The sequence below is a fragment of the Prionailurus bengalensis genome, chromosome A1 (genome assembly GCF_016509475.1).
Source record: "Prionailurus bengalensis isolate Pbe53 chromosome A1, Fcat_Pben_1.1_paternal_pri, whole genome shotgun sequence".
In the NCBI taxonomy this organism is placed as follows: Eukaryota; Metazoa; Chordata; class Mammalia; order Carnivora; family Felidae; genus Prionailurus; species Prionailurus bengalensis.
This window is the reverse complement of record NC_057343.1, coordinates 239,963,473-239,982,174: the sequence shown is the minus strand read 5'-3', so window position 1 is coordinate 239,982,174 and position 18,702 is coordinate 239,963,473. Positions and strand designations below refer to the sequence as shown.

Below are 18,702 nucleotides of genomic sequence, written 5' to 3'. Positions count from 1 at the left end.
CCCAAGACCTCTGGCCCCACAGCTCTCCCAGGTATGTGACGCCCAGAGGCCTCCCCGTGGGGGACCGTGGCCACCGGCGCCTGGGGGAGGGTACAGCAGGAACGGAATAGGCCAGGGTCCTGCCTGAGCTGCCGGAGGCCACGGACACTGAGTCAGAGTGGACCTTGCCGGCTCCCGAGGCACCTTGGTGACTGGTGCCTTGGGAGGCATAACCACGCTAGGGCCCACGTGGCTCATCCCCTTGGGGCAGGGTTTCTGTCCCATTGGGGTCCATTGTGATGGCTCGTCTTCACCCTCGACATCCAGAGGCTGGCAGAGGTGGAGACACCTGGGGGCCCGGGAAGGTGGGCTGCAGCCATGCAGCAGACAGGACCCCGGGGAAGCAGCGCAGGAAGCTCCGGATGGTCGAGGCCTGGGTCAGCAGCACGTGGCTGGGGCCGTGGAACTGACAGGAAGACTCTCTGTGCGTGTCCCACGGTCCCTGAAGGAAGCTAGGTGTCCTTTGGGGAGGGCGATCTGGGGCAAGCATGGCCACATGGGTGGGGGCAGGAGGGCCCTGATGTGGGTGTGCCTGCGGGATCCGCCAGCTGGGGGCAGGGCTGGGGGCCTTGTAGGAGTGACCGGTGTCCTGGGAGGTGGGTCACAGCCTGGCGGGAGGGACCAGCTGAGGGGCAGAGCTGACTGGCATCTAGAGGGACCCCTCTGGCCACAGACTGGACGAGAGATTCTCAGGGACCAAGGGCAGGGAGCCACACAGGACTCTGGTGTCCTGTCCCCAGAAGAAGGGCTTGGGTTGGGGGTGTGGTGGTCTGACTGCAGGGCTGGAGTCTGCACAGGTGGGGAGCCTGCGGGGGAGCGGACGAGCGCATGAGGGCTCCGGAGAGTCGAGCCAGGGTGGGGCTGAGCCAGTGGGCACCAGGGACACCTGTAGGTGTGGGCGGGGGGCTCCTGCTCCCCAGAGGCCCAGCTGTGCTCCCTGTGGGTGAGCTGGGTTAGAAGAACTGACTCAGGAGTGAGAGCCTCAGGCACAAGGTGGGTGAGGCCATTGCTCCAGCCAAGAAAAGGTAGCCACAGAGCTACGGTGGTTTTTCCCACACGGATTTATTGTTGGTGATACGTCACACAAGATGCCGACGACGGACACAGACAGACAGATGCGACACCCGTTATCTATGCAGAGTACTCAGCTCCTCAGAAGGAGGTAGACCCGGTTCCTGTTGGCCACGACCCCCGACAGTCCACGAGCTGGTTTCCCTGCGCCGGGAGCTCCTCGGCCCCGGGCACCAGGGTCCCCTCGCTGGGCCACCACGCGGCAGGGTTCTGACTTCCGACAGCTGCCTCCCTCCAGGCGACGCGGGCCGCAGTCTGCACCGGCGTGGCTGATATTCCTTAACCGACAACCGGAACGTTGGCAAGCAGATGTTCAGAAACCAACCCTGCGTTCTGAGAACTGGCTTTGATTCACAGGGAAAAAGGATTTAAAACAGCCATTCCCTAACGTAAACGGTGTTGTTACTGATGCGACGCGTGCCTGGGAGAAATCAAGTCCCGGGGGCCTTCCTCTCCAGGGCCCAGGTCTCCAGGCCGCCTGCCACGGGCACGCTGTGTGGTCAGGGCCCGCCAGGGGGGCACACGCTCCACACGTGAGGAGCACGCCTTCTCCCACGGCCGGGGGTCCACGTGAGGTGGCCACGGCTGACTGGGGTTCACTCGGACTCCCCGGAGTTTTATTTCTCTTGGCTAGAAGGAAATACAGAGCATCCGCGCTGCACACGCCGGGGCCCTTGGGGGCCGCGAGCGACTGGCTGCGTGGCGTGGAGACACGTGGTGGCCCCCAGTTTGTTGCCTTGTGCGGTTTCCCCGCTGTGCCTTCTGCACAATGAGGCGAAATATGACAATGGGCTTTCTTAATTTGAGCCCAAACGGAACACCCAGGAAGTTACAAGCACTGGGCTCTTGGCATCCACAATTACACTTTTGTCCTCAACACACGGGCGACAGCAGGACCCGCGCGGCAGGGCGGCCGGGGGAGGGGAGCTGGCGGGGCACACACGGAACGCGGACGGACGGACGTCTTCTACCTGCGGGGACGGCACAGATCTACGGCAAGTTATCACGGCGACACAGCACGGACGGCCAGTCCCGTCCTGGCGGCAAGGAAGGGGCGCAGGGGGTCAGGGCTGAGCCTCTGCGTGGTGCGGTCCCGGGAATGCAGAAGGGGGAGCCTCCGAGCAGCCGTCTCTCCCGAAGCCCGGCTTCCCGCGGCGGGGCCCCCCGGCCTCTGCGTCCTCTACACCAGCAGCCAGTGGCGCAGCTAGAAAGGAAACGGCCTCTTCAGGAGCGAAGCGGGAGCCACTTGGGTAAAGGCGGCTCCTGGGCCGAGAGACCCGCCAGCAGAGCGCCCGGCCGCCACGCAGCACGCTCAGCCGGGCACGCTGGTCCGGGGCGCCACGGGCCGGACGCCCACGATGAGCTTCTAGGAACACGCCTCGCGTAAACAGCCTTCCACGTAATGTAAATGTACGTGAATACACCACACGTGAATACTTACACGCTGAGCCTCAGAGAAACAGGTAAACAAACCCGTTGGCGAGGAGCAGCCAGAGAGCAGGGCTGCGGTGGGCGGGCCGGGGCGGGGCCCCCGGGGCGTGTGTCACGCCAGCCGCCGGGCGGACAATGCCGGCTGGCCGACCGGCGATGCCCCGGGCGCCCTGGGGCCGCCTCTGTGGGGCCTCTGAGGCCCGTCCCCGTGGACGGCCGCACCCTGCGCTTCCGTTGTGTTTGCTCGACCCCGGAGGAGTCGGGGGCAGGCCCCACTTACCGCTCCGGGAGGCCAAGACCGACAAGAGTGGTATTTAGTCCTCCGGCAAATGTCACCACCTGCTATTATGCAGCTGTTACTTCGGCCTATTTTTGAGCACAAGCCGTTCGATCACTAAATGGCAAGAACCGTATGTTTTAAACGCTTCGAAACGAGAACATGCAGGCTCGTTCCTGACGCGGCCGCACCAGGGGCGGGAAGACGCTGAGTCTACCGCGGGTGGGACAGGGCTCCCCGCCCCCTCCAGGAGGACCCGCAGGGCGCGTCTGCAGACACACACTGCCCGCCGGGGTCCCCGGGGGCCTGGGCAGGGCCGTGTAGGGCAGGCAGGTGGAAGGGGCTGGAGCCCTAGAGCTCCACGGGGACGCCCCACTTCAGAGCAGTCTGCTTTTCAGGGACACAGAAGTATCTATCGATATGCAGGGACCACACGAATCAGAGGTCAAGCGAGAGACCAAAGTGGTGGGGACTGTGTTTGCTTCAGGGGTGGGGGGAGGGGCGCAGGCAGGCGCACGTGTTTCTCAGCGTGGCGTCCGTGTGGCAGTTCACGGGGCTTTGTCACTTAGACAAATAAATCTAACAGGAGGAGCTGTGTGTGCACGTGCCTGCGTCGCAGAGTTCACGGAACTTCTGAGGGAGCCGAGACCCGGAGGACTGGGCGAGTGTCACACACCGGAGCCCCGGGGGGAACAGAGGCAACGGGCAAGGGTGGGAGGCGTGGGCTGCAAAGTTCCCAGGACCGGCAACACCCACCGGTCCACAGACCCTGGACGCACACGATGTCTCGTGCAAAGGGAGCCGCCGAGCGCAGCCTCAGAATGCCAAAGACAGCAGCTGTCCACCGAGAACCGTGCGTGCACGGAAGCGGTCTCCTGGGTAAGGGCAGAATAAAGTTCACAGACACACGAGAGTCGGGACGTGTGTCAGGCGCCCTCCTTAAAGGCAAGTCCGAAGGACTGTTTCTTCAAGCAAGAAAACGATCCTCAAAGGGGCGATGTATACGCCAAAAAGTCGGGAGGAAAAATAGCCAACATGCATGTTAACCCAAGAGAGCACTTCCATACAACACAGAAGTAATTGTGATAATAAGTGTCTAATCTGTGGGTTAAAAAAAAAGACAGAAATTGGACGCTAATAGCATAATAAGTCCTTGTAATATTAACGATGGGGGTAGTTTATATATTTAAAGTGAGATATGTACGTACGATTTCAAAGGTAACTGTTAAAGGAATAAAGTATAATTATGTAAGCAAAGCATATGAGTATGTAAGTTCCAAACAGAAAAAAGGGGAAAAAGGCGAGAAAAAGCAAATCCTCCAAAAAGCGTTCCATAAAAAGGTAATAAAGGAAAAAAAGAAACATTAAAAATGCAGCAAAGAGTTAAAAAGATCATGGAATCAAGCCTGAATGCATTAATGATCACAACAAATGTAAATGGACGAACCTCTCTGTCAGAGCAAAAAATTCCAGGTGTACCCCAGGTCTGCAAAAGAGGCCTGCATTTTGAGACCGTCGCAAAGTTGAAAGTGAAAAGATTACACAAGAGGGCGCCCGGGTGGCTCAGGTCATGATCTCACGGTTCGCGGGTTCGAGCCCCACGTCGGGCTCTGTGCTGACGGCTCGGAGCCTGGAGCCTGCTTCACATTCTGTGCCTCCTTCTCTCTCTCTGCACCTCCCTGCTTGTGCTCTCTCTCTCTCTCTCTCAAATATAAACATCAAAAAAACTTTAAAGGATTACACAAGATATTTCTGGGAGACTCAGGAGAAACCTGGTGCAGCTATGCTCATCTCATCCCAGAGAACTTTAGCAGCAAAAGCACCACAAGGGAGAGAAGACGAAGTCCCGGGGGAGACGTGGCCGTCCGAAATGTGTCTTTACCTCAGAAGCAGCCTTAGGATATAAAGCAAAAATCTGTTGGAGCTACGGGGGGAAAGCGGACCGGTACGCTCCCCAGGTGGGATATTCTAGTGTTTCCCAGTCCTCTGGGCGAGCCAAGCCGAAGGCGAAGGCGTCGCGGGTACCAGACGGACTGCAGCGACCACAGCCTAGCGGGGCGGACGGAAGGGGGAGCGCGTCAGCGGCGAGAGGGCATGTTCATCTCAGGACGCGCTAGCGTCTGCCAAGGGTCAGGGGCTCAGCCGCACACAGGCCCGCACTCGCTTCCGGGAACAGGGTCGCAGACGTCTGAGCGAACGTGACTGCTTCACACACGGACCGCAGGCAGATCAAGGAGACATGCCTACACATCCGGGGCCTTGAAGGCACCTCGCGGGGTGGAGGAGTCACAATGAAAGTTAAAATACCCTTAGCACTAAGCGATCGGGAAAACACCAGGTTAAACGTGGTGGAATGCTTTGTTAGGGAAGAAGAGAGCTTGGACACCGAGGGCCCAGGGTCTCACTTGAGAAACTCGCGAAAGTTAAATGGAAGAAATCCAAGGAGGGGACAGACCCAGTTCTGCCGCAGGCCCCGTGGGACCCGGCTCCTCCCACCCCGGGCGCCCTCCTGCCTCTCTGCAGCCTGAGTGACCCCCTCAGGTCGGGCTCCAGACCTCCCGGCCTCTGGCCTCCTGCCCCCCAAGGGCAAGGCCGGGCAAGGCTCTGAGCTGTTTCAGACCGTCTCCCTCCCTGGTCCCCGGTGGGGCAGCCCCCTCCCTCACGTGGGAGGCCCCCTCCCGGGGCCCGCGCCCCACGCGTGACCCCTCTGCTCCCTCTTTCTGCCCCCTTGCCGCCCCGCCCGGTACAGGGGTGCTCAGGGGGCAGGCCCGGCACCGCACGGCCCGCTCCCAGTGTTTGCTCAGGGAATGAACGTGGCCTCGTGGCTCAGAGAGGCCCGAGACGGCAGGGGGGCACTCACCCTGAACTGGCGCACCTCCCCGCTGTCCACCAGCTCGCGCTCCTGCTCGGGTGTGATGGCGTACGCCAGTTTCTAGAAGGGAAGGGGAGGCGTGGGCACAGGCGTGTGCTCGGTGAAGTGCACAGGCCCCTCGGACACGCCGTGAGGCTGGGCCTGACGGCCTGGCCTCCCCAGACCCTGCAGCAGAGTCCAGCCCGCGTGAAAGGGGAGGTTTCTGTCTCGACACCAAGCTGGCTGTGGGTTCCGGGTGAGTGAATGGCACGCACTCCCCCTGGGAGTCTCTGGGCCGGGGACCCTCCACGGTCGCCACAGCCCACCTGCCTCACCTACTGAGATGTTCTGTGGTTTGTGTTCGGAGTCTGGCCCTTGGGGCTGCAGCCCTGCCTGCTCCAGGCTGAGAGAGGGCCCCTGGCTGGGCCTCGCAGGCAGTGAGGGGTCCCCCTGCGTCATGCCAGCCTGCTTTGCCTGGGGCTCCGGTGACCCTGGGGCTCCCTCTGTCCCTCCCTCCCAAGAGGTCCCGGGGAATCCCAGGGACCTGGGGCCGTGCCTGCCCCAGACCCGGCCCGACTGGCCAGGACTGCTCATTCCAGCCTGTGGGGGAGCCGTGTGGCCCCAGCAGGGTCCCCGGACTGGCCAGGGCGCAGCCACGGGGCTCGGCTGCCCACTCTCCCCAGGAAACTGTGTGGGACGCAGGCACAGAGCGGCCTCGGAGCGACCTTTCGGGCCGTTCCTTCCAAGGAGGCCTGGGCCCTTTGTTGCTTCCAGGAATCCCGGGCCAGGAGATAAAGTGGTGGCTGGTCCCCCGCCCCCTCCTTTACAGGTGGAGGAGCGTGTGTGTGTGTGGGGGGGCCCCAGGGCAACCCCCACCACACAGACTGGACGCGGATTCCAGCCCCAGCCCCTGACCGCTGCCCTCCCACCTTCACCAGGCTCTGTGGAGCACGAGTGTGCACAGACAGGTACACACACGTGCGCACACGGGAGGGCACGTGAGACGTGCACACCCAGGGACACGCACATAGACAGCCGCGATTCCTCCTGCACCTGCCTTCTCCGTTGTGGCCCCGCCCCTTCCACGCCTCCTGGAGGTCAGAAGTCGTGGGGGTGCACAAGCAGGAGCAGGGCTGGAGGTGGGGGGTGGGGGGTGGACGCCCACTGGGCTGGGTGGTCTCCCGGCGGGGGCGGGGCGGGACAGGGTGGGGCCCGTGTGGACACGCACCTCCCGCAGGGAGCCGGGCAGACTGCAGAGCTTGTAGGCCGCGTAGACGGGCACCATACACATGGAGGACGAGGCGATGGCCCAGCCCAGGGCATTGGCCCACTTGGGGAAGGCGTAGGCTCCGTAGTGCGGGGGCCTGAAGGTCACGACGCTCACCACGACCACAAACTAAAAGTGAGGGCAGAGCTCAGGCTGCAGCTCTCAGCTGGCAGACCACGTGGCCCGGGAGTGAGGGTTTCACGGGGAGGGTCTCCCGGGCAAGGCGGCTCTGGGGTCCGGGCCCTGCAGACGGCGCCCCTCAGAGGGTGGGGGCGCTCACATGCCGCTCCGCGAGGGCGGGGGTGGGGTGGGGGTTGCGCGCCCCCTCACCCCTGGTGGCCGTGCCTGGCGCACGCCCTCCGTGTCACCGTGTCCAGGAGACCCCCCCCCCCGCGCACCATGCCCCGGCCACCTCAGCTCTCGGAGCGCCGCCGCCATGGTCTGGAGGCAGGCGCCGGTCGGGGCCGTCGGCGGCTTCGGGGTGTCTGGGTGCAGCTCGGGGAGAAACCCTGTCCGTGCTGGCGGCCGGGCTCCCGCTTCCTCCCGTCTCCCTGCCTCTCCGGCTCTGGCTCTGGCTCTGGCTTAGTCTCTATCTCTCTGTCTCCATCTCTCTCTGTCTCCGTCTCTCACTAGCCACCGGCTGGCCCAGGATGGCGCGTCTGAACCGCCAGCAGCTGCAGACACGCAGCCGGGGACCGTCGGGCCGGGTGGAGGGCCAAGGGGTCAGGATGCTCGTCCCGGTGAGCAGCTCAGACCTAGACCGCCCTCGAACGGCCTCCCGGGGTCACCTGTCCAGGTGCTCTGGGCCACCGGGCCTCGGTCCGCTCTGCTGTTGAGGAAGAAGCCAGGGACGATCCCTACTGAACCCGTGTGGCCCTGTGCTAATAAAACTGGCGGCCCCGGGCCTGATGACACAAGCCAGGCAGCTCCCAGACGTGCCAGTGGTGCCCGGGGAGAGTCCCGAGGGCGGCGCTCGTGACAGGGCCCGAGTCACTCCCGTCCTCGGCATTAGAGCCCCCGTGCCGCACCCCACCCCCGAGGTGCAGATTCGCCGGCCCTCTCTGGCCTCGCTCCCGCGGCAGAGGTGAGACGCACGGGGACCCGGTGCCGAGGCTTCTCAGTGTGGCCGGGGGCGGGGGGGATGCCGTCAGGAGGCCACAGAGGATTTTTGGGGCCAGGCTGCTCTTCTGGCTAAGGCCAGCGTGCAGGCCCCACCCCGGCCTCCCATCATCGGGGAAGCCCAGGCGTGTGCGGCCCCGGAGGGACCCGGACCGAGCCGTGCGCGCACGCGGGGCCCTTACCAGGAGGAAGCAGGGGCTCACGAACTTCCAGCACAGCCTCCAGTACAGGCTGGGCCGCCGCCCGGTCATCTGCTGGATGTCGTCGCTGAACTGCCGCACGCCTGGGACGGAGGGAGCCAAGCAGGCTGGTCAGGACACCGCCCCCCCCCCCGGCCTATGCTGGGTGCTCCCCTCCCCACCCTCCACCCCCCTCCACCCCCGAGCCTGTGCTGGGTGCTCCCCTCCCCGTCCCTCCCCCCTGGGCCTGTGCTGGGGTGCTCTCCTCCCCAACCCTCCCCCTCCGGGCCTGTGCTGGGGTGCTCCCCCCCACGCCCCTCACCCCCTGAGCCTGTGCTGGGGTGCTCCCCCCCTGCCCCTCACCCCCCGGGCCTGTGCTGAGGTGCGCCCCTCCCCACCCCTCACCCCCCGGGCTGTTCTAGGGTGCTCCCCTACCCACTCCCACCCACCCCTACGCCTGTGCTGGGGTGTTCCCCTCCCCACCCCCCTCCCCAGACCTGTGCTGGGGTGCTCCCCACCCCACCCCCTGGGCCTGTGCTGGAGTGCTCCCCTCCCCACTCCCACCCACCCCATGCCTGTGCTGGGGTGCTCCCCTCCCGACCCTCCACCCCCTGAGCCTGTGCTGGAGTGCTCCCCTCCCCACTCCCACCCACCCCTATGCCTGTGCTGGGGTGCTCCCCTCCCCACCCCCCTCCCCGGACCTGTGCTGGGGTGCTCCCTCCCCCCCGCCCCTCACCCCCCAGGCCTGTGCTGAGGTGCTCCCCTCCCCACCCCTCACCCCCCCGGGCTGTGCTAGGGTGCTCCCCTACCCACTCCCACCCACCCCTACGCCTGTGCTGGGGTGCTCCCCTCCCCACCCCCCCTCCCCAGACCTGTGCTGGGGTGCTCCCCACCCCACCCCCTGGGCCTGTGCTGGGGAGCTTCCCACCCCCCTGGGCCTGTGCCGGGGTGCTCCCCTCCCCACCCCACCCCACCCCCTGGACACCGCCCCCTGGTCTTGCTGGCCAAGGTCCCCATGCACGTTCACTGTTGTGACACGGGTGACGTTGGCTCCTCTACCATCATGATCACCGAGGGACACGTGTGAGGCCCCAACGCCGTCCCTGCCTTTCTGCCTCAACTGTTCCTTTTTCCCTTTAAAAAACTGTGGTAAAATACATGACGTAAAATTGACTGTTTTAATCATTTTTAAGTGCTGAGTTCAGAGGCATCAACTCACACTGCTGTGTAGCCGTCACCACCATCGTATCCAGAACCTCCCCCTCCCCCACACACACCGAAGCTCTGACCCCATGAAGTGCTGACTCCCCTCCCCCGCCCGTTCTGACCTGGCTTGTCTCGCTCAGCATGGCGCCCCCCAGCGGGCGTCACGATGTCCTTCCTTTCGAGGCTGGACGGTGTGCCAGCGTTATGTCCACAATCACTATCTTTTAAGGAAAGCTGTTGCCGGAAGCCTAACGAACCGGCACTTTCTCTAGACCTCAACAGTGACCTCTCCCTCCCTGAGTCTGGCCTCTGCTCCTACGACCACAGCTGGTCTGCTGAGCCCAGGGTGGGTCTCGTGGGTGTCACGAGAAGACACCTCCATTCAGAATTCCCTCCGCACACGCCAACCCCATCATCAGAACCCCAGACGCGGGGACGGACCAGGGGAACGGGGACGGGCAGAGCCAAGGCTGGCCCCTCGGCCCCTCCTGGCACCTGGTCGTCGGCTCGGGATGCTTGGTGCAGAGAGCCCCGCACACGGACGCAGCCATACAAGCAACACAGGCTGTGCGCTTGGATCGGGGGACGGGAGTTGCCGTTTGGAGAAACCACGCGGACTCCGTCTCCTGAGGCTTGGGGAGCTGGCGGTCCCCGGCGCCCCTTGCACCTCCACCAGCACTGAGCTCGTGGCCGGAGGTGGGTTTGAGGCGCCTTCTCTTCCACTGCCAGGCTCGACTGGGGGGTGGGGGAGAGAGCGCCACTTAAAGTGATAAAGCACTGACTCCAGGTGCTGACGAAAGCACAGAGTTCGGGGTTTCCCTTTTCTGTAGAAAAGAGAATAGGAAAAACGTTCTTGGAATAGGAGCTACTGTCAGGAAGGCTCTCAAAGCCCACGGGTCTCTCCAGGCCAAAGCGTCCGTGGCTCCGAGGCAGAGATGTGGCCCTCGAGGGGCCCTGGGGCTCCTGCACAAGCCGACCTGGTGTGGCACCACAGACCTTTAGCTCAGGGCTCAGTCGCACAGGGTCACGGACAGGTGCGCCTGCTGCACGGAACTTTCTCTGCTAACTCCCTCAGAAGCCCGGCCAGGCGGGTGGGGCCAGCGCCACGGCCCCACCGTCCGGGACAGGGAAGGGTAGGGCCTTCTCCAGCTCGGGTGCCCGTGGCTGTCACGACTACACCTGGGCGCCCTGGGACACAGCTCGGCAGCCCGGGAGGGGTCTGGGGGCAGCCTGCCCCGCAGCGGCTCCCAACCACAAGGGGCTCGTAGTTGGGACTCAGGAGGCGGCGGCTGACTCGGGGAGGTCTGCCACCCAGCTCGGCGGGGACGCCGGGTACGACAGCAGCCGTGGCACTTTGGAAGCCTCCCATCACCTCCCACCTCGGCGAACTGCGTCGCTGGTCAGGCTCCCCAGGAAGAAACAGGCCCGTTTCTCTGTGAGTCGCCTCACCTCCGCCAGCCGTCAGCGTCCCAAAGTCACCACAAGCCCTTCTCTGCCAGCGGCCAGCTAGGACGTCTGCACGGCACGACCAGGTGGCCACGCTGAAAGCTTCTGACCACGGCAAGCACGTGCGCGCCATCCAGGCGAACCGTCCTCGTTGACCCCGCCCGGCACATGGTTCCCCAGCCTCCCGTCCTCGGTGACGCTACGGGAACCACGACGCTCAGCTTCCGGGAGTCCACGCGCACCCCTTTCCGAGGCGGCTTTGTGGGAAAGGAGGCGGCACAGGGACAGAGCCGGCCCCGGCGGAGGCTCCGTCCTTACCATAGAACCAGGCCACCCCGATGGCCTCGATGAGCACTCCAAAGAGGATGGACGTGCCGGCCGCGAAGTGGTCCAGCAGCGTGAACACGTAGATGCCCCCCTGCGAGAGGGGGAGAGCCCGCTCAGCTTGGGGTGTCCGGCCTGGCACGCCCCGCCCCGCCCACGGAAACCTCGCTCACAAAAACGCTTTTTCCGAAACGTACACCCGGCCTGTGGGTTCGGCCTCTAGACGTTCTTACTCCCCACACAGGCCGGCTGCAGGCACTGAAAACCAGTCCACACGCAGCTTCTCGGGGATGTGCCTTCTGTGCAGAGACCGGAAGGACCGCCCCTCCCCTCCCCTCCCCTAACACCTCCCCTCCCCTCCCCTAACACCTCCCCTCCCCTCCCTTTCCCTTCCCTTCCCTCCCCTCCTGGGGCTCTGGGTGCAATCAGAGATGAAAAGCAACCACATGCCAAACACAGTAGGGCCTCCGAGGGAAGGGAGCTCCCGTCCTCATGGACAGGCCTGTCCCAAGCCCCCAACCCCACAGATCCAACAGGCAGGTACTCAGCCACAGGCATTTTCCCGGCGGGTGGGTGGGTGGGGGGGCGTCCAGGAGCTGCAGTAACCTGAGGCTGTTTCACATGCTCCAGGGCTACCCCACGTGTGACCGCGGCTACTCACATGTGACCGTGGCTACCCCACGTGTGACCTCGGCTACCCTGAGTGTGACCACAGCTACCCCATGTGTGACCACAACTACCCGCGTCATTACAAGTCACGGCTTGTCTGGGGGGAGGCTCTCGGACACGCGGTTCTGTCTGGCCTGGTGGCACCAGCCCCCTGTCCGGCTCCAAGTGCTAATAATGAGAATGGTCAGGCCAAGCGCCAGCCGGTACTTACGTTGGTGACGCAGAAGAGGGAGAGGAAGAAGGTCGCCAGGACGATGGAGAGGGTGAAGAGCTCCCGGTGCCGGTGCAACAGCTGGAACTCGTCGGTGAGCCCGGTGATCACCGACTCCATGCCGCCCATCTGCAGCAACAGCAGGGGTGCGGCACTGCGGGCGGGCCTCGGTCTACGCAAAGCCCACCGAACCCACACCCGGGGTGTGCACACAAGCGGGGGCCGCACGGCATCCGGGGTGCGAGTGCCCTCGGCCACCGGAACGTGGACGCGGGGGCGGACGCCGTCCCCCGCGGTGACCCCCGAGTGGCCAACGTGGTCACACACTCACAGGACACCACCCGTGGCACCGCCACGAAACCTCAGCCCCGCCCGCCTACTCTAAACAGACGTCTCCCCACAGCACGGCCTGTTGGTTCCTGGGGAGACCTGGCGTGGCCACGGGCCCCGTGCTCACTGGGACAACCTCCCGGACTCCGTGCGCCATCGCGAAGGGGCGTCTTCCAAGCGTCCTCCTACTTGGTGGCCCTCTTTGCCCTACTCTGCCGAAACCACTTCCTCCGGGAGGTGCTGTTCATGGGATTCATCCCCACCAGCTGTGGGGCCCGGGGCCGTGGTCACCCAGCGGGCATTGACCAGATGGCTGGGACACGGGGCCCAGGACGAGGGTCCGTGACCCACACACAGGGAGGGATTCGTGGTTCTCTGCACCTTCCAGGAAGCCATGGGGACCCCGAGGTCTCAGCTGTTGGTCCCGAGCAGGCACTGGGGACAGATGAGCCCGAGGGAGTCCTGTAGGCCCACGTGCTGCCTCCCTAGCGCACACGCGCACACACGCACGGGGCCACAGGGAAGACACTCGGTGGGCCGGGGCCGGGCTGCGGTGCCATTGCTGCCCTGCCCTGCAGGTGCGTCCACCCCTCCCGGGGGGCTCAGGGGTCCCGGAAAGCGGGGAGTAGGAGGGGCCGGCCCTGGCTCTGGGTGGTCCTCACCCCATTCCCTGTGCCGCCCCTGCCAATGGCCCCGCACGGGTGCGCTTAGGGTCTGTGGGACTCAGGCACAGGGCAGGGCTGGTGGCCCCGAGCGGAAGAAGGGGGAGTTGGCCCAGCCCCCCCGCCTCCGGAAGGGTCTCCAGCGGTCGTGGGGTCCCTCCCTCCCGCCAGGCAGGGTCTGGGGGTGAGCACAGAGACTCTGTGGGGGGGGCCTCGAGGGCACCCAGCTGTGACGGGCAGGGCCCCTCTGGTGCACGAGGTGGGGGGGGGGGTCCACTCACGGCGCTGTCGATCCCCAGGGTGAGCAGCATGATGAAGAAAACCACGGCCCAGGCCGAGGACAGCGGGAGCGTGGCCAGCGCCTCGGGGTAGATGATGAAGATCAGCCCGGGCCCTGAAAGCAGACCCTTCACTCGCTACTGGCTCGCAGCCTCCTGCCTCCCCGGCCCGGGGAGGGGGCAGGGTCCTTCCCGTCGCCTTCTTCCCCGTTCTCCCGGAAGAGCCCTCTCTCCTGAGGACTCGGTGGGCGCCTGGCCCAGGACTCCGGCAAATGGAAACCGGAAATCAGCCGGGGGGCGCGCGCCACGTTCCTCCAGTCCCTCGGTGGGCCAGGTGCGGGGGCTGCAGAGGAAACGGGGGCAGGACCGACACGGGACAGGGCGGGAGGGGCTCCGGCGACCTGCCCGGCGGCCCTGACAACCACAGGGACACCTCCGGGTCGGCTTTCCCGTGCACGCTGGAGACACACGCACCCACACACACACTCGTGCCCCAACGCAAATGCACGTTTTCATACACGCGTGCTCACACGCGTGCGCCCACACACAGTGCTCACACACTCATGCGTGTGCCCACACACGTAAAAGCTTGCACACGCTCATGCATGTGCGTACACACACGCACGCTCACGCACGAACACGCTCACGCGATGGTACCCGTAGCATCACGTCAACAGTTTTCTGTGTCAACGCATCGCCCTGTGTCTGATCTTTGAAAACCACACAATGAGTATAGAAAATACCAGCTCAGCGAATGCTTCGAAGGGGCAGGTTTCTGCTCACATCTGAGCCCTGGGGATCATCCCCTTCTGGGACATCCCCGGGAGGGGGCCTTGGGTGCAGGACACACACACTCCCGCCCTCTTACCCCGTGGGTGCGGCCTGGGTGGGCGTGGAGGCCGTGGGCTCCGGGCCGGCAGGGAGGCAGGGATGGGAGCTGTGCGGGACTCAACCAGACTGAGTGCGGTGTGGTCTCAAATGATCCCAAAGTAAAAATATTCCCACGAGAAACTGGTAATTCACTATTTTCACGGGCACTAGCACACCTGCTGCACCTGTGCGTGTAAGGACATAACTTACAGCTTCCCGAATCTTCCTTCAGTCTCCAGCAGGGCCGTGGCGGGCCCCAGCTGACGGGATCGGGGCACTGAGGGATCGTGGTGGAAAATGGAAGAGCGGCCACAGCCAGGGTGTCCCAGGGTCCGCACGGGACCCTGTGCTCGGACCTGGGCTTCCCTGCGTTTCCTGTTCCCATGGAAGGGGCACAGTCCCCAGCGTGGGGGTGAGGGGCGGCTCATTAGAGATGCTCTTGGGTCCAAATGCCTTAAGGCTTGGACCCAGAAAGATGGCGGTCAGCCCGACTGAACGTGGTGTCAGTACCTCTGCCTTTCGGTTCTGAACCTCAGTTAACATTTCACCCTGTTTTCTCGAGAATTAGAGCTAAATGACATTTACTTTGCCGGCCATGGAAACGCATAGAAGACATTCACTCTGAGCTCAGGGGTTAATGGGGGTTCTGTAAGCGATTACTATTTCTCATAAAAAAGGGCAAAGGCAGGAGAAATGCATAAATGCAGCAGTGAGTAAATTTCACCGCTCTGTATTTATTTGCAGTATGTTCCCCTTCTCCTGCCTTTATTGGATTTTTTTCCTGGAGGAAAGCGCGTGGACTGAGGAGGCACACGCCCAGCCCCTGACCTCCCTGCCAGTCCCGAAGGCCGGACCCTCGCCTCCTCCTTTCACGGCGGCAGTCTGAGGCCTCAGCGCTGCAAGGGCCAGACGGGGTGATGGCTGCGAGCGGCGGGCACGGGCGGGGCGGCCCTCTGCTCCCCTCCTCCCCTCCCTGAGCAGCTGCCCTGCCCCTGACTTGAGTGAAAAGACCCAGGAGGAAATGAGTCAGTGAGACTCAGGGCTTTCCCGAGCCTGAGGAGCAGCCCCCAGGAGGAGAGGCGCCTTCTCAGAGGGAGCGAGGGGTGAAGACAGAGGCGCAGGGGTAGAGTCCTCCTCTCTGAGCTGCCAGGCAGTCCTGGGCAGGCGAGGGGTTGTCGTGATCTCAGGAGCCCCTGGAGTCCCACACCGACCCAATGCCAGGACTTTGCACCCGCGTGCCAGGACTGGGCAGCCCCCACAAATGCCCAGGGGGCCCCGTCTGCACCCCACACCTGAGCCCGGCCTCCCGGCACGCTTCCTGCTCCCCGTGTCACCCACCTGTGGCCACTTCCGCACTCACACACCTGGTGTCTGCGGATCGGCTGGGGGCGTGGGCTGGGAACATGTATCTCCATTGCCCTGTGTGTCTGAGACTTGAGGATCTCTCCGGCCATTATGCACAACCCCTCCAAATCTGTCCCAAGCCACCCAGCTGCTCTCCAGCCCTGCCATCTGTGTGGCTTGGAGTAGCTCAGGGACCCCACCCCTGAGCTGCAGGGCCCCCCAGCGAAGTGTAAACGAAGTCCAGGGGGGTGCTGTGTGCCAGGTCCCACCCCAGGGACAGGGCGGTAGACCCTGGTGCTGCAGCTCCGAGGCCTCTGGCGGGAGCTCGTGGGCAGCGGGGAGGGAGCGGGGCGGCGGGAGCGTCGCTTCACCGCGTACCGTGGGTTCTCCGCTCTGGAACACGTGACACTCCCGTGAGCTGCACCTGAGGCCCCGGCTCTCCCTCCCACTGTGCGAGGTAAATGCTGGGAGGACCGGGTGGGGTGGCCAGGGCCGTGGAGCAGGCAGAGCTGGGGGCGCCCCGGGCCTGCCCAGGGGGACTCACCGTCCTTGGCCACGTCTCCGATGGGCACGCTGTGCTTCTGGGCCATGTACCCCAGGAAGGAGAAGACCACGAAGCCGGAGGAGAAGCTCGTCAGGGAATTGACCGAAGTGGTGATGACCGCGTCTCTGGGGGATGAGACAGCCCCGCCACGTGCTGCGGCAGCGACAATCTCCTGCCATTGTTCTTAACGTACCGCGTCTGGGGCAGGTGGCTTTGGAGGGGCGCTTTCCCTGAGGGACCCTGCCAGCCTCTCCACGGGCTGTACCGCAGACAGCCTGGTGCTCGCGGTGGCTGAGCAGCTCTAGGCTCCGGGTGTGTCCAGGCTGCAGCCCCGGGCGGGCCCCGGGGTGACCAACCGTCCGTGTCCCGGCACCGAAGGTGAGACAGCGCCCACCTTCAATGCTGGGACTCCGGGGGTGCAGAACAGACAGCCCAGGGTGTCCCCAGCCATGTCCGGCAGGGCTCCTAGATGCCTCGGGGGGATCTTGGTAAAATGCAGGTTCTGAGGGGAGGGTCTGGTGGGGCCCAGATGCTGTACTTCTGTTGGTTCCCGTCGCGGGGGTGCCTGTACCGCCGGCCCGGGGGCCCCACTCTGAAGGCTGGGGACTGAGAGGGCTGGAGGACAGCAGGGCAGGGGCAGCCCATCGGGCGCCAGAGTGGAGGAGGGGCAGCTGCACGGTGCCCGGACCCGGGTGAGGACCAGGTGGGCTTGGGCAGAGGCTGTCCTCCCTCGTGTGCGGCCCCTTGGCCGTGCACGCTGTATTCTCACTGCAGTTTTTGTCCCCATGACGCGAAGAAAACAAACACGACCCCATAAGGATCAAAGAAAGCAGGTCCCAGATGAACTTGCTCTGGTTTCTGCAACCATTTGGGGTCCAGCGTGTGGCTGCAGCTCACCGGGCCTTCCCTGGGTGCCCTGCACCGGGTCTGGGGCCTCCGCTCCCTCGGTGCGGGACCGGTGGGAAGACACATGGGCGCTTCGTCGTGGGGGGGGGTCTCGGGGGAGGCCTGAGCTTGGACACTGGGGGGAGGGGCAGCTGGGGCTGGAGGAGGGGGATCCTCGGGGGAGCGGGAGGAGCTTCCTCCTGGGGGTGTGAAGAGCCACTTCGTGTGTTCTCTGTACCTTCTTTACAGGGAAAATCAACATTTTGCCTGTAACTTCTGCCTTTCAGTTCCCACTTAAAAAGCCATTCTGGCTCAGAGGCTCTGCAAACAGCAAACGCCCTCCCTTCGTGTGGGGACACGTTCTCTCCAAAGCTGGGAGTTGGAAGGCTCTGGGGCAGGGCCAGGCGCTCGGCTCTCACCTGTAGCAGTTGTTGGTGAACTTATTGTAGCTAGAGAAGGCGATCAGCACCCCGAAGCCGACGCCCAGCGAGAAGCACACCTGGGTGGCGGCATCTATCCAGACCTGCGCAGGGCAGAGGGGAGAGAGGGCGCGCTCAGGAGGGCAGAGGGGAGAGAGGGGCAGGGGTGCAGGGGGCGCGCTCAGGAGGGCAGAGGGGAGAGAGGGGGGCAAGAGGGGCTCAGGAGAGGTGGCTGTCACAGGCAACCATGCGAAAGACCGCCACCGGGGGCCGTGGAACAGGGCTGAACTTAAACACGACATTGTTACGAACAGCAAATCGCAGCGACCACATGATCGGCGGCAAATGCTGTCTCCGGGAATAACCCTGCCGTGTCGCTGGCCCGAGAGCCCAGCACGCAAAGGGGCCGTGTCTTAGGGCCTTGTTTGCAGCTTCCCCCGGAATGTCAGGAGGTCATCCACGCGGCCAGACCCGTCACTCATTTATTAATGCTACGGACGTTGGTGCCTCGATTGGACCTGTGCCCGCTGACACGGCTTTACGTCTCTCCCGTGGCACGCGGTATACACTTAGCGACCCACGTGGACGGGCCCGGGAGGCCTGACCGCAACTCAGACACTGGTGTGTGCTTGCTCGGCCCAGCACAGATGACACCGGGGCGGCACGCACGTGTACAAGGCGTGTGGCCGATGACTGGACCGATACGGTATCTGAAGTCCAACAGGAGCGTTTGCGTCCAGGTGACACGGGAGCTTCTCGGGGAGGTGGGCACCGCCTCGCTCCCGCACGGCCCTGGCTGGGGGTGGAAAGCACCTGGCCCCCTCCCTGGGGGAACCACCCCGCAGAGTCGAGGCCACAGCTGCCGTCTGAAGGGGCTGGCTCGTTCCGGGGCCCGTGTCTGCAAGACCCTGTGGCCCGTGGTGGCCCGTGTGGGCGGGACCCTCAGGCAGTGCCTCCAGGGCTGCCAGGGGCCGGCCGTCCACCCACGCTCAGGACCAGCAGGGCTCCTGTCATCTGGGCGGCATGCTCAGGGTCTTGGGATCACTCTGACGATCGGTGTGCTACAGGCAGCTGGCTGGGCCTCAGCACGAGGCCGAGGGTGGCTGAGTGGGCAGTGGGCCAAGGGACCCCTGCTCGGCCATCTCCCGTGCCCCCGTGTGCCGGTCACCGGTCAGCTGGCCTGGCCAGGCGGCTGCAGGCAGGAGCTGAGGTCACCGGGGGCTCCTGCCTCCTGCTTAGCCCTGGCCGGGTCAGCGTGCACCCGGCCTCTGCACGTGCGG

The 18,702-nt window shown here is 64.4% G+C and overlaps 1 protein-coding gene across 1 annotated transcript in view; it reads right to left on the bottom strand.

The window, feature by feature from the left end:
- Window positions 1-1,987: 1,987 nt before the first annotated feature.
- SLC6A3 (solute carrier family 6 member 3) overlaps window positions 1,988-18,702 on the bottom strand; it is a 41,880-nt gene continuing 25,165 nt past the window's right edge. Inside the window, exons 8-16 of the mRNA XM_043574275.1 lie at window positions 17,423-17,526; window positions 16,119-16,243; window positions 13,364-13,476; window positions 12,091-12,219; window positions 11,205-11,304; window positions 8,238-8,338; window positions 6,898-7,065; window positions 5,679-5,750; window positions 1,988-2,314 (exon numbers count right to left, since the gene is read on the bottom strand). Of these exons, the coding sequence (XP_043430210.1) occupies window positions 2,291-2,314; window positions 5,679-5,750; window positions 6,898-7,065; window positions 8,238-8,338; window positions 11,205-11,304; window positions 12,091-12,219; window positions 13,364-13,476; window positions 16,119-16,243; window positions 17,423-17,526 (936 nt within the window). The 3' untranslated portion in view covers window positions 1,988-2,290. The remainder of the gene's footprint in view (window positions 2,315-5,678; window positions 5,751-6,897; window positions 7,066-8,237; window positions 8,339-11,204; window positions 11,305-12,090; window positions 12,220-13,363; window positions 13,477-16,118; window positions 16,244-17,422; window positions 17,527-18,702) is intronic.